Genomic DNA, 15,713 nt, shown 5'->3' on the forward strand with positions numbered 1-15,713 from the left:
CATCTCTAATAACCAAGTTTTAAGCTTTAAAATGATCTTGAAAATACAAAATGAAAAGAAGTCCTTACAAGCACTGTGTGGAAGGGAAAATGAAGTTAAAATAATAAATAGCAAAGAAGAGAGAACCATAGACAGGTAAGGTGGATTCTCGAGCCCACTTCCTGCCAGCTCTGTTTTCACATTTCTCTTGGTTCTAATCTTAAAAACATCCACAAGTTTTCAGTTCAAGTTCCCAGAAGTTTCTAAAATAGGTCCTGAACTCCAAAGGAGGATTCACTACATCCAAAGATCCTAACCTTTCCATGTAAGCAAAACCACCATGTGTTTTTTCCCACACTCTTACCCATATCCTGTCCCATCTCAACAAGTGGCTTTCCTAACCAGTTCTATTATATTCTTGCCTGTCACTCCTCTGGTTAGGTATTTCAAACTTAGTTTTGCAACCGAAGCTGTTCTATAGCTAACAATATAACTTTTTCACAAGTCTCCAAGACGCTCCTTGGCACTCCTCTAATTTTTGAGTATTCATCATTGACTAGATTTGAATCATAAATGCTCCCAGTCTGGAACAACCCCAGATAGCTGTATTACTAACTGCACAACACTTCTTGTTCTTCAGCACCAACATTTTAATTTCATTTTGAGTCCAGGAGAAAAAATACAAGAAAAAATAAAGGATGATAATTTTTGAAATTAATATGCACACATGTACATCCCCCAAACCTCCTGTGACAAACTCCAACATAATATCATTCATTACTAAATTCAGAATAACACAATGGCTCTGAATTTTCTAATCATAGAAGTACAAGAAATTTTATGACTTGTTTCTAATGACAGAGTTTCACTGATAATTTGTATTTCCAGATATCTCCACAAATCCCCACAAACAGGAATCCCTCTACTGATATTCATTTATTCTTTTTTTCGCTTATTCACCAACTAGTTTTTGAGAGGCTACCATGTGCTAGACACTGTTCTTGATACAAAAATGGAAAAAAAGAGAAAATCTTTACCATATGGACCTTGCATTCAAGTATGGGGAGGCAGACAAGAACACATAAACCATAAACAAATACTTTCAAATAGTTTTAAGTGCTATGAACAAAATAAAACATGGTAAAGGTTTAAAAAGGGAGAAGTAAGAGAGGGAGCTATTTTAGGGAATATAGTCAAGAAGGGTTCATATTTCACATTCAAAGAAAACCTGAATAATGTTTATTATCATGAGGATCTTGAGGAAAAAGCACTGATGGCAGAGGGAGCAGAAAGTACAAATTCCTGAAGTGAGAATTCAAGGAACAGAAAAGCCAGGGGGCTGGAGCACAGTGAACAATAGCAGGTAAGTTCCTGCATTAAATGCAATGAAATTTAACTGAAATCATTAGTAAGCCCTTCATACATTTCATAAAAATTGCTGCATATGAGAGGCAGAGAATACAAAGCTGTTTTAGGATGTATGATAGGTATTTTGATACACTCACTAGTTAGAAGACTCATTCTTTCACATGAGTCTTAAGAAATAAGGTGATTTCAATGAGTGTAGCATGAAATTTACAAATACTACATGACCCGACCTTTAGGCTTTCATGTAAACCAAAAGGAATGATATATGATATAAAATCTATAATTTATGAGCATTTTATTACTATACCATAGTCCATAAAAACATTTATGTCTTTGACTCTTGATAGTGCTATGCTTAGCATTTGCTGATAACATTTAGACATGAGTTTTGCAAAATAATCATGGATAAACCTAAAGTGATTTTCAATAGTAAGAGAATCTAAGATTTGTTTTCTAAGATTCCGATTTAAAAAGAAAACTGTACCCAAAAGTAGACTTAATGAGTACACTTACTTGTTAAAATACATAAAAGAAAAAGATATTCTGTGTAAGAAATCACACCTAGAAGAAAAATAGTATTAGTAATGCTATATGTAAAATATTACTTCATCAAGCAAAATATTATTCTTACAGTAACAATAAGTAATATTAATAAGGAACTTACCATTTTACAGAACATTCTAAGTATTGTTTTAAACAAGGCTACACTATTAAAAATCATGGCAAAAGAAGCAACAAAATTACTTTTAATTTGTTTCACAATGCCTCGGTAAAAACCCATGCAAAATTCCCATTAATGCTCCTAGATATACTGGCAAAGAAAGCAAAATTATATTGTTTATTTATAACTGTAACTTTAAACTTGTTGCTTGTTTTCAATGGATGAATCTAACATAAAATAAAAAGGTGGAAAATGGTTAAACTGTAAAGTACTTAATTACTTCTTAACTCTTGAAGAAATTTAGATATTCTTGCTTACAAATACAATTTCTGTAACTGCATTAAAAAACAAAACTATTGCTTTTCTGCATTCATGTTATCATTATTATTCTTGACAAAGTTAATGCTTCTATTAAATGTACTCTAAGAAGTTTTTATCTTAATTACATGGCTTACACTTTCTGAATATTGCATCCGGAGCTCTCTTAATCCAAGAATTACAAAGTTTAAAAGGCATTTGTTTGGAGTAAATACAATATATATTCTATTACTCAAATTTTTGCTTTTGGACATAACACCCCAAACTAGAACTAATGCTTAATTGAGTTTCCAGGTGGATCCTGAGAAAATTAAAATCAGGAGTAAGTCAGTAACACTTCTCCAGATATCAGATAGTCTTAATGTTTAGTAAAAGGGTATACAAAAATCCTTAAATAATCAGATTGTGAATCCTGAAAGTCCATTTTACCTGATGTCCTTTGAGGCTACCCTCTTTGTTAGAGAACAAAGAGAAGAGGAGTCACTGTCAGGCAGTTTGTCAGAAGACTTGAAGGGAACTAGCGAGAGGCCCTGAAAGCATTCCCTTCTTTTGTTTATACTACAATATTGTGACCTATAGACAGATAGTTCTGGTTGACTGCCATGAATGTTATGGGAGAAAGATTCTGGAATGGTCAATGTATATAAAAGATACAATACCTAGATTCCATAGGGATCCCTCATAGAAAGAAAGAAAGAAAGAAAGAAAGAAAGAAAGAAAGAAAGAAAGAAAGAAAGAAAGAAAGGAAGGAAGGAAGGAAGGAAGGAAGGAAGGAAGGAAGGAAGGAAGGAAGGAAGGAAGGAAGGAAGAAAGAAAGAAAGAAAGAAAGAAAGAAAGAAAGAAAGAAAGAAAGAAAGAGAAAGAAAAAGAAAAAAGGGAATGGGATTGGGAAATGGGCTCTTTGTCTCTATAATCCCATCTCACTGACTGTTGTTCTAATTGACCTGGTGGAATACACAAGAGATGTTGGTTGGTATAATGAAGTTTAATAACTACTATACACCTTTTATTTGATAATTAACTCAAGGTTTCCCTCAGTGAACAATTAACAGTGAGAGTACTAATCATAATTATCATGGTATCAAGGAAAAGAGAAAATACTACTAAACAAGAACTGTAGATTCTTAATGCTTTCCAATTATAAAAATGGAAAACTATTAGATTCACCTTTTAATTTATTTTAAGGCCACCCAAGATCAAATAATAAAATAAAATAAAAATACAGATGCTAGGCATATAGCAATGTTGTGATCTTTAGAAAAAGATGGTAAGAAAGATGTCAAGTAGGTTTCTTTTGAAAATTCAATAAAAAAAGTTCTTGGGGGAGTTCCTTAAAAACATTATACTGTTTAGTTCCTATATTATGATACATTATGCAGTTGGCTGTTATAACTAAGTCTGAAATACATGTTTTCATAAATGTTGCATATCAATTTTTTTTAAAACTGCATAACATTTTCTTGCGGGGTAATATTTTAAGCAGATAAAATTCATTTGTAAATTAATCCTCAATAGCTCTCAAGATTTAGCTTTAAAATTCCTTTGCCACTTAAACCTATTTATAAAAAAGCAAGGCTCTCTGTGACATTCTACTTCACCTAACCTAATGGTTCTAAAACTTTTTGCATACATGGATTCCTTCGATAATCCAATCACCATGACATAGCTCTGCACTGTCCTACAAGGTAGCCATTGGTCACATGTGGCTACTTAAATTTAAAACAAATAAAATTAAATACAATAAAAAATTCAGTTTCTCTATTACAGTAGCCACATTTCAGGTGCTTAAAAGCCCACATCTGGCTAGTGGCTACTATGGGAGACAACGCAGAAATAGAACATTTCCATCACTACAGATAATTCTGTGGCATAGCACCGAATAGATCTTTTCTCCCAAAAAACATGCAAATATGCATGTAACATAAAGAAGATTAGGACAAGCCTAAACCTAGGGCTTCCAGATTCAACCCTCTCTTTGACTACAAAGAATTGCCATTTTCCATGCATATATTTTTCTCAGATTATACTTGACCCAATTTGTATTTTCCCAAGAGGTATTAAGTAAATATTTTTAAATTGCTAACTTATCTTTCTGAGCTTTGAATTTTCCTGATCCTATCATCCCACCCTAAGATCTGAATGACAATCTTTAAGACAACTTCCAGGAAAAAAATTTTCAGAGCTTTAAAGATACCATGGCCCAGATTTCACAAAGATTTTAAAAACCTAGTTATGAAAAGCCTACAGTGAAAGGTAAGGTGTCTACTCCTTTCAGATTCCATCTGAACCATTTGGAAGCAATTAGAATTTCTAATTCTACTCAGATAAATACACAGGATTATAATTATTCTTTAAAATATTTGTCTTCATGCTAGAGTATAATTATTTTCAAACTAATATGTTAAAATTGATGAAAATGAAAAAGGTAACTTTATATAATTTTTTAAACATTTTTATGTTTTATACTCTTATATTTGAAAATATAAAAAAGTATATTTACAAGAAAAATTCCTTTTTAAGATTAAAGAGATCTTATTAATTAGTCTTTCTATAAATATGTACAAAAAGTAAAGTGTAAAAGAAAAGGAGAATAAAAGCTATATAATTTGATTGAGAGGAAATGTATAAATTAACAGCTTAGATACATAGATATGGATCATATAGTAGGTTGAAAGAGGTGGATTTTGCAGTGAGTGTTTTTAAAAGAAACATGTTCAAATTGGGTGACCAAAAGACATATCCAATAAGTTCTTCATATTGATTATTAAATTTTAAAAAAATCTATAATCTCTTAGAAGTAAAATGGAAGGAAGAAAAACAGCTAGAGATCAGTATTTTTGAAAAATGCTTTCTGTAATTAAATATAACCTTCGCTGCTCAATATGGTTGAAAAATAATTTTTGTAGCCATAAAAGTTCACTTTCTTCTAAAAAATTTGAAAGACATGAATAATATATATAAAAATAAGAAACACTTTTAATTCTGCTACCCAGAAGCAATCGTTAATATTTGGTGTTTTTCTTTTCGGTTTTTTTCTATGCACACACACATATACACACATATGTAACTGTTATATTATCTTAAGTATAAGGAAAAATATATAGAGAGAGTATAAATTATATAGTGTCCATTTTAAAATGCATAAGTACTAAAGTTAACTTACCTCTTTCTTTAAGATTACGAAAAAGCTTTGATGATCCTTTCCAAACTGGTGGTGTTTCTGAGAGCATTTGATTTAATTCCTATAACATAACATCAATTAATAGGTAAACCACATACTTATAAAATAGATAAAAAATATTTAAATGCCTTATACAAAAAAAATACTCTGCTTAAAAGACCTGATAAATGGCTGTATTTTTTCTATTCTATACCTGTGGTTTGTTCAACCACAAAACCCAATATTTGCCCACAGTCCAAATATAAAATAAATCATAAAGAAGCTACGTTGAATTCAATTACAGCTACCAAAAATTTCAGATAAATTTAGCAAGTGAAGGAATATATTTAAAATAATCAAATTAAGATAAAACAGTGAGTTTAAGTTCGGGAACCAGTTAGAAAATGATAGTTTCATGAAAGCGGTAAGTAATGGTGGATTTCCTAAACAAGGTCAGAAATGATAACCTGGCTTTATATACTGTCTCTTTTCTGTAGCCCTCTTGGATTTAGGGTGCTTTGTGGAGGAAGTAAATGGACAGAGGATCATATTGGGAAAGAATAAAGAATATTTAAGCAGTGACTCAGAGTGCTGACGTCAGACGGAGTTCAGAGGTACTGAGTGATTATGACCACTGTTTCCATTTTTTTTTCTAATTTTAACTTATATATTCAGTAAAGAACACAGACTTCAATTGCTTAGTCAGCCTTTTTTGTTTGTTTTTAAGTCAAACTACCACAGCAGGTTGGGAGCTATTTTGGAAAATCTAAACATTTGAATCATTGTTCAGATACGAAAGGAATTTTGAATTTATTGTGCATACTGAGTTCAAAATAATTGAATGAAAATTATATTTTGGTTAATTGTAAAGAAAAATTATTAAAGGATTTGATGAGATAAATTGAAATAATTTGAAATAAAAAAGGTAGTTTGCTAAGTAACACACTGAAAAACACTAGAAACCACTTCTATTTCCAGACCTGATTCTTGCTACTCAACGTGTGGTTCCCCAATGGCCTAGGCATAACCGGAGAGCGTCTTCAAAAAGCAGAATTTCAGCTCCCATCCCAGACCTACTGAACCAGAATGTGTTATTTTTAACAAGAACTCTGGGTGGTTTTTTCCCCCACATTCCACTTTGGGAAGCACTTTTAGACAAACCCTTCCTGATGTGGTTATACCTAAAAATGTTCTGTGACATTATAAACTGGGTTTTTTTTTAAATTTTATTTTATTACAAAGCTGAGCTGACGGGCAAATAAGGAAACCCTGGGCTGCCAAAGGCAGGAGAGGAATTTTTAGGGGATTTATGGATTCCCTGAGGCCCATCTGTGCACCCTGCTCTCATTTCCTTCACAGAGCTATCTAGCTCTGCACTGCAAGCAACAGACAGTCAGTAGTGTGTGAAGAGAGCAGCAACAGCGCAGCGGTAAGAACTCAGGTGTGAATGACGAAGAGAAGCTGGAATACTGACAACAATAAACAACAATAAGCTCATAAATATTTTTGTTAGAGCAAGAGAGTAAAAAACATTTTGCATTTATTTTATATACTTTAATGTATACCATATCTATTATATAAATATCAACTACTCTTTCTCCATTTTATTTATTTATTTTTTAAAAAATATTTTATTTATTTATTTGACAGAGAGAGACAGCCAGCGAGAGAGGGAACACAAGCAGGGGGAGTGGGAGAGGAAGAAGCAGGCTCCTAGCGGAGAAGCCTGATGTGGGGCTCGATCCCATAACGCCAGGATCACGCCCTGAGCCGAAGGCAGATGCTTAAGGACTGCGCCACCCAGGTGCCCCATCTTTCTCCATTTTAACTATTCCCATGTATTCAACTTCATCTCTTCTAGCTTGAACTCAGCTAGAGTTTACAACCAAAACAAAAAACAAAAAAAACCCATAGCTACCTTTTATTCAGTGCCCTCTGTGTGCCTGACAATGGGCTAATACAATCTCTCATTTAATTTTAATTAACAATCCTCATTATGCATATTTTACTGAGACTTAAAGAGGATAAGAACTCACCCAAGGTCACACAACTACTAAATGACTGACCAGAACCTTACTGACTAAGCAGTTTATTTTAGTAAAAATTCAGCTTCTTCTGGTCTGGATTATCTAATTAACATACTGATCTTTGTCTTCAGCTCACTTTAAGAAGTTTTGAAACGTAGTAAAATCTGTATTTCTACTCAGACTGGGAATCTCTCTCCTCATTCCCAGTGCCTAGATATTGGTCTCTTACATGTAGTGGTGTTGTAATAATAAATAATTTGGGGGCCTGGGTGGCTCATTCAATTAAGTGTCTGCCTTCAGCTCACGTCATGATCTCAGGGTCCTGGGACTGAGCCCCATGTGGGCTCCCAGCTCACAGGGAACCAGCTTCTCTCTCTCCTCCCTGCTCCTGCTCTCTCGCTCTCTCTCTCTCTCAAATAAATACATAAAAATTCTTAAAAAAATAATAAATAATTTGGTTGGCCTTTGCCCCTTGTTCCTGGAAGATGCTATATCCTTGAATCACACTTAGCTAATAGGATGACCCAGGATGGCTTACTGATCACCAGGAAGAACCATGGGATTAGAAGGTTGGGGCTCTGAGCTCTCCCTACCTCTGGGGAGAGTTAGGGAAAGGGACTAGAGATTGAGTTTAATCACTTAGCCAATGAATCAACTGATTATACATATGTAATGAAACCCTCAATAACAACTCAACACCCAAGCTCAGTGGAGATTTCCACTGGTAAATATACTGATGTGCCAGGAGGGATGACACACTTCTCCATGGGAAGAGGGCATGGAAGGTCTGTGTCTGGGATCTTCCTATACCTGTCCTCAGAATCTCTTCATATGGCTAGTCCTGATTTGTGTCCCTTAAAATAATTATAAATTATTAATTATAAATATAGGATGTATCTGAGTTCTGAAACAGTCTAATTATGGGAATTATGGGAGCCTCTTGGATTTGAAGCCAGTTGGTCAGAAGTATAGGTGGCCTGGGGACCCCAGAACTTGCAACTGGCATCTGAAATAAGGGCACTCTTGTTGGGGACTGTGCCCTTAAATCCGTGGAGTCTGACACTAACTCTGGGTGGTTAGCATCAGAGTTTTATTGCAGTACTGCAAGTTCGTACTAAATAGATATTTGCTGTTTCAAACTAATTTTCCTAGAATTATAGTTGTCTTGTAAAAGATTTATATAATTTTCTTAAATAAGTACAATTTTTTCTTATTATATAGTTAATATATACGCATTATAGGAAAATTAGCAAGTATAGGAAATAAAAACTAATTGCAATCCAGGAATGAACCATAATTGAAAGTTTTATTTAAGTCCTTTTAGTCTAATTCTCTCTCCAGGCATAATTATATAGCATTTTTGTCATTGTGGCAAACACTAAATTATTTTCTACATATTGTTTTGTAACTTACTCTTTGCACTTAATACTTCATGGGCATATTTATCCTGCCAAATACTCATTGCATTTTAATGGCTACACAGCAGTTCTATATTAGCAGTTCTGAAATGTAATTCTTTATACTCTTAAAAATTATCCCAAGGGGATATTGTTTATGTGGGTATCTATCAATATTTAATGCATGTGGAAGTAGAAATGATGAATTTTTAAACCTCAAAAATACCCAAGCACATATTCTGTTAGGTGTCAGAATGATGGCATCACCAGTCATCCTGTAGCCTCTAGAAAACTCCACTGTACACTTGTGAGAATGCAAGTAATAAAACAAGTATCTTCTCGGTGTTATTATAAAAAGTTTTGACTTCATGGACCCCTGAAAAGGTATTTGCACTTGAAGACAAGCCAGTCTATATTATTCTGCAACCTGCTGTTAGTCAACCTTCAGTTTTCTAGGTCCATTCATGTTGATACCTATAGCTCGGATATATTTTTTCACTGCCGTCCTGTATTACTCTATTTGTCCTTGATATGCCTATTTCACAATTTTTTTATACATTTCTCAACTGACATTTATATTGTTTCTTTTTTTAAATTTTGGCTATTACAGTCGATGCTGCAGAAAACGCGTACAAGACTGCTGGTGTAATATTTCTCTAGTACACTTCTCTAGAAGTAGAGTTTTTGATACGTACTTTCAACTTTATTAGAATTGCCAAATTTCTCTCAAAACTGAATATACAAATTTACACCCTCACCTGGTTCTTTCTTCTTCATCTTTGCTAATTATTGGTATTGTTAGATTTCTGGAAGCTGATAATCTGATGAGTGTGAAATAGTATCATATTATTGGTTTAATTTGCGTATCCCTAATCACTAGTGAGGTTGAGGTCCTTTATATATGTTGATCAGCCATTCTATGTTTACCTTTTTTTTCTCACTGAGCTGATTATCTTTTTTATATTGATTTACAGGAGTTCTATATGAGTACAGTACACTTAATGTTTTGTTAATATATTGCAAGCCTATTCTCCCATCTGTCATACATCTTTTAACATTGTTGGCATTCTTTTGGTATGTCAAAGTTTTTGATATTTAATTTAGTAAAATTTTCCAAAATTTCCTTTGAGCTTTGCTTTATGTGTCTCATCTAAGGAAAGCTCTTGTGTCCTTTATTTTACTTCTACTATTTCAGAATTTTTTGTTTGTCAAAGTAAGAACTTAATCCATCTGAAATTTGCTTTTGTATATGGTGGTCAGTTTGATATTTAATTGTATTTACCCCCATGTTGGAAAGACTATAGTTCAATACCTAAAGGTCAATCCTCCTCCAGTGACTTACAGATCTTCCCACACATGCCTGGGTCTGTTTCTGGATTCTATATTCTATTATTTTCATCTAATTAAAAAATTATTGCAATAATATAATACTATTTTAATTATAGCTCTATTATTAATCTTAATATGAGACAGGCCCAATTGTTCTCATCCTATTGTCTGTTTGCTTCTCTTCCTTTCTTTTCAGAATTGTTCTGAAAATTCTGGGCCCTTACTCTTCCAATTGACTCATCCGTGAACATGATATATTTCCTCGCTTACTCATATCTCTTAAAAAATATAATAGTATCTTGCACATCTTCTGTTAGGTACACTAAGAATCTAATAGTTTCTGTTGCTATTGTGAAAAGTATCTTATTTGATGGTACAGTTTCTAATTGCTATTGCTGGTGCAGAAACACTAGCAGCAACCTTGCTAAACTTTTAATAAATCTGAATAAATTTGAAATCTATGCATTTTTATATTTTTCTCTCAATCATATTGTTTGTTACTGTTCCGATCCATAGAACCTCTTTTTTTCTTGTCACACTACTACATGTTAAAGCCTGAGTTATGTCCACCTCAAATTTGCAGTTGAAGTCATAATTCTCAGTACCCCAGAATGTGACTGTATTCAGAGACAGGGCCTTTACAAAGGTAATTAAGATATTAAACAAGGTCATTATGGTTGATCCTACTCCAACATGACTGGTGTCCTTATAAGAAGACAGCAGCATACAGACATGCACAGAACAATGACATGTGATGATGACATAGGGAGAAGACAGACATCTACAAGCAAGGAGGGAGGCCTCAGAAGAAACCCACCCTGCCAACACCTTGATCTTGAACTTCCAACCTCCAGAACTCTGAGAAAATAAATTTCTGTTGTTTAAGCCACCCAAACTTTGGTATTTGCTACTGCAGCCCTAGCAAATTAATATACTACATTAGCTTAGACATGTAATAAAACCGAGTAGTAGCTGTGATAGCAGACATACTTGTATTCTATCTAATTTAAAAGAGAATGTCTAAAGTTTTACATGTAAACATCATGTTTGCTACAGACTTTTGGAAGATTCTCTATTACTAGTTAAGGAGGTTCCCTAGAATGCTATAGTAATGTGGTTTTTTTATATTGAAGTTTATCATACATTTAAAAATACAAAAGGAATATATGTAAAACTTAAAGTTAGAAATTGTTAAGAAATAGAAAACTACCACTACTTCAGAAGTCTCTTTGCATTTCTCACTGATATTTCCTTCCATCTCCTCCAGAGGTAAATATTGTCTTTAATTTAATATTTATCACTCCTTAGTTTTCCCACCTATGAATGCATCCTTAAGTGGCTTCTTTTTCCTAATTTTAGACTTTATGTAAATGGAACTGTAATTTTTGTGAATTGTTTGTCATTATGTTTCCCAGATTCATCTAGTTTAAGCCAGTATAATTCATTTGTTTTCACTTGGTATAGTATTCACTGTATGAATATATAAAAACTTATTTCTTATTGACATTGTATTGTAGTCTTTCTGACCAATTAAGAATAATGTAATAACATTGCTGGAACCTCTCATGCATGTATGAGTTTCTGTAGGTATAGAGACTAGTGTAAAATTACTGGATCATAAGGCATATTCAAGTTTAACTTTACTAGGTATACTTGTATGCACTATTGCAGAATTGAGATCTAAGAAGAGAACTGCTAGGTACAGGGTATGTGTATCTTTAATTTTATAGATGATGACAAACTATTTTCCAAAGTGGGTATACATATATACAGTGTGCATGCATACATACACCAAGAGCTTTAACCTACCTGTTTGGTAAGTGACTTCCATGTTTTAACAACTGTAATAAACAAATATAAAAGAATTAGACAATAAATACTTCATGTAATGTACATCTGAATTCAGTAACCATTTACAACCCTAACTCATAACACCAAGCTTCTATATCTAAAAGACAAAGTATTTTTTAACTTTGAGATGTGGATCTAAGGTATAGGTTTTATTTATGTTATGTATTTGTTTCATGTACTATAAGCTAGTTATAATAAGTGACATCAGTGGAATAGGAAACATATTTTCCATAATCATTATCTTACTTTGGGGATTTCTGGATGTATAAAGTTAACTTACTCCATGTTAAACATCCTATGGGCTTAAAAACACAAATACTGATATTTATTAAATATTCATAATAGAACATTAACATTATTAAAATATTAACATAGAGAAACTATAATTTTAAGGTGCTGTCTATGATCTCCACTTTAGTTTCTCTACTTATATTCAAATGCCAGGTCTCTCTAGGGTGAAGGGGAAGGATGCGGGCAATGAAAAAAAAGAGATGAAGACTAGAGTAGGTAATACAATAGGGAGACCCTCAGCCTGTTTTCCATTCTTTCCCTGTATTTAAGAATCATTTCTAGAAAAGAGTGTTATAGTTGAATAAATTACCTGAGATCACTTTCTTTTTCTGATTCCTCTTCACACCCCTGAAGATCTCAAATACTATAAATCTTATAATATTGGAATAAGTGCGCTGTCAACATTGCTATTTCCTTTCCTCAGATTTGAAAACTCTGAATATCTAATGTCTGCCCAAGAATTATCTCCAGGTTTGTATGTGATTAAGTCCTATAACACAGCTGCATTAGGAACTGGCAAATATTAATTATTTCAGCTACATTACAATAATGACAACCAATAATTTTTCTACATGGCAATGTGGCTATTTCTTTATAATTAACCATAGTTATTATAAACATTATTATCGAAGTCAAGACAATAAGATAGGCGGTTTTTGCCATGTAACTTTCTTTTTTGTAAGCAATATAAGTCACTTTAAGATCGAAAGGATAGAAGTATGTTCTAAAATTCAGCAAACTGATTTTTATGGAGATCAATTTCTTCTCTATGTAGTAACAATATCCTTTCTTTACCTAATATAGTTTATACAAATGTGTAATCAAGTGATTAAAATTGCAGGTTTATAAAGAAGTCAGCATTTAGCCTTAATTCCAATACATTTATTTCATAAAAACATTCTGCTTTTCATAAAAACAGAACACTGTAAATAATATTTATTATTCTGTTGCTTTTGAAATACAGCAGTAGGAACAGAAGAAAAACAAATGGCACAAAAGTACATATGCACGTGCTTTTATGCAATGTTCAGAAGCTACTTATCAGAAGAGGAAGTTAGACACACTCTTGAGTTTTACATGTAGGGTTTATGAGATTTCCAGGGTAAATTATTCACAAAAGACATATTCATTCTGCCGGATATGTCACCATGTTCAGTATTATTAGCTTTTTTTTATAAATACTAAAGAGCCATTAAGATTGTTCTTCAAAGGATCTTCTGATTTTCTAAATTCCTTATTTCATATGAACTTACTACATATATAAATATAACTTGGGTGAAGAGGGACTTCAATTCTATTGGATGTATTTTATTTCTTCAGCTATAGGTTGATGTTCATATTTTTAATACTGAAAATTTTTAACAACATTTTTTAAACTAAAATTAAAGTAATACTTGAAGCTATATGAAGGTAATCCATGACTTATTTTAGTTCTAGATGGGAAACTCACCTTTTAGGTTCTATTTAGGTAGGTAAAATAAGACATTTTCTAGATTTCAAACACAAAGCTATAATCAACAATCAAATGTGTATCTCGATTAACATTTATTTGAACAATACTAAGCAAATGTTTACACAGCATACCAATTTTTTCCTGTTGATGTCATCATAAAATTATATTGGAGATTTTGTTAAAAATCATGATTATGAATTCAAACGATGATGATGATGGTGACAATGACAGCTACCAACATTTATTAAGTGCTTACTGTGTGTCTGATACTATGCTAAACACAACCAATGTCACTCAATCCTCAAAAACCTCATGAGGTTGCTATTATTTTTATTTTTATAAATGAGGAGACAAAAGATTAAATAATTTAACAAAATTCTCAAAGCTAGTAAATGAATGCTAAGATTTAAACACAAGTCTGTCTAATTTCAATATGCCACGTTGATATATATATATGATTTAATATTCAGTCTATGAAACATATTTTCTCTTCTGAGGAAATATTTATTTCTATAACCCTACACTTTAAAAAAAATTTTAACAAATATCTTGATCTTTAGTGATCATTCTTAACTATGTTTTAAAAGTTCCATCAAAAACTAATAATGTGCTGTTTGGTGACTAACATAATTAAAAAAAAAAAAAGAAAATAGGAAAAAAAAAGTTCCAGTTTGAAATTAACTGATGTTAACTTGTGGTTATTAAATGTCCTGTGCAGATTTTTTTTATAATGGAATGTTTTTTCCTGCAAGTGGTGGTTTTATAATACCTTGAAAAGAATCAAATTTGAAATATATTTCCAGAAAGTAAAAAGCCACCAGCAGGCTTACAGTCAGTATATTATGAAGAAAAAATTCAAGAAAATAACTAATTAAAAATTTTCAAACCACGAAATTCTAAAATATTATTTAATGCATGACTTCTCAAATACAAGTTTGACAAAAATTATGAAATTTGACTAAAAAATACCATTTGATATTCTAAAAAATACATCAATAGTTTTATCAAATATGTGCTAACTTAATAATAAAGATAAAAAGTCCACATTGTATGAAATCAATTAAACAAATGTATGGAACACATATGTACCTATTCTTGTATAAGGGCCTTTTCTATGTACAGTCTCTACACTTACGAAGCTTAAAATATTTTAAGAGGACAAAAAGTATCAAACGACCAATTCCAAAGCAAAATACAGTTATCTGCACATGGTAAGTTACTCAATAAATATTTCCAGAAGGGAGGGAGGAAAGGGAGGTTAAAGGAGCACAGAGAGATATAATCCATAGCCCTCAAATTCCTCCAAAAAAGAGCCCTACTTAATTTGTAGCCTTTTCTATCACTACTACCCTACATACTCCCAAAGTGGACTACTCTGAATACACCATTTACTCTCTTGATCCCATGTGTTTGTTCATATAGTTCCCTCTCCTTCAGTTGACAGCCTCAGAGTCTCCCGAAATGATAAAGTCTCTCTGTCAACTACTATCTTTCATTTCCTTTCTACTTCACAGCCAAACATCTTGAAAGAGTCCCTTATACTCACTGTTTTCTTCATCTTCTGCTCTTGCAATCTGGTCTTTGTGCTTATCACTACACTGAAACTTCATTTTAAAAATCATCAAGGAGGGCACGTATTGCATGGTGCACTGGGTGTTATACGCAACAAATGAATCATCAAACTTTACATCAGAAATCAGGGATGTACTGTATGGTGACTAACATAATATAATGAAAAAACATTAAAATAAAAAAAAATTTTTTTTAAATCATCAATAGGGGCGCCTGGGTGGCTCAGTCCTTAAGCGGCTGCCTTAGGCCCAGGGCCTGATCCCAGGGTCCTGGGATCGAGCCCTGCATCAGGCTCCCTGCCCTGCTG

The 15,713-nt window shown here is 32.7% G+C and overlaps 1 protein-coding gene and 1 long non-coding RNA gene across 6 annotated transcripts in view; one reads left to right on the plus strand and one right to left on the minus strand.

Annotated features, from left to right (window-relative positions):
* The window catches only part of MICU3 (mitochondrial calcium uptake family member 3), a 104,567-nt gene that overhangs the window by 40,013 nt on the left and 48,841 nt on the right, over positions 1–15,713 (minus strand). For 4 of the 5 annotated variants that reach the window (XR_007191676.2, XM_057303385.1, XM_044387549.3 and 1 more), the window contains exons 3-5: positions 12,049–12,080; positions 5,490–5,568; positions 1,861–1,908 (exon numbers count right to left, since the gene is read on the minus strand). Coding sequence is in view for 4 of the 5 variants with exons in the window: in XM_057303385.1 (XP_057159368.1) it covers positions 1,861–1,908; positions 5,490–5,568; positions 12,049–12,080 (159 nt within the window). In the remaining variant the exon portion in view is untranslated. The remainder of the gene's footprint in view (positions 1–1,860; positions 1,909–5,489; positions 5,569–12,048; positions 12,081–15,713) is intronic. The other variant, XM_044387550.3, reaches the window with a different exon arrangement.
* LOC130541888 (uncharacterized) lies at positions 5,651–11,745 on the plus strand. The gene is made up of 2 exons (XR_008955966.1): positions 5,651–6,100; positions 10,436–11,745. It is a non-coding gene; the product is annotated as an uncharacterized LOC130541888 (long non-coding RNA).

The sequence above is a fragment of the Ursus arctos genome, unplaced genomic scaffold, assembly GCF_023065955.2.
Source record: "Ursus arctos isolate Adak ecotype North America unplaced genomic scaffold, UrsArc2.0 scaffold_27, whole genome shotgun sequence".
NCBI lineage: Eukaryota > Metazoa > Chordata > Mammalia > Carnivora > Ursidae > Ursus > Ursus arctos.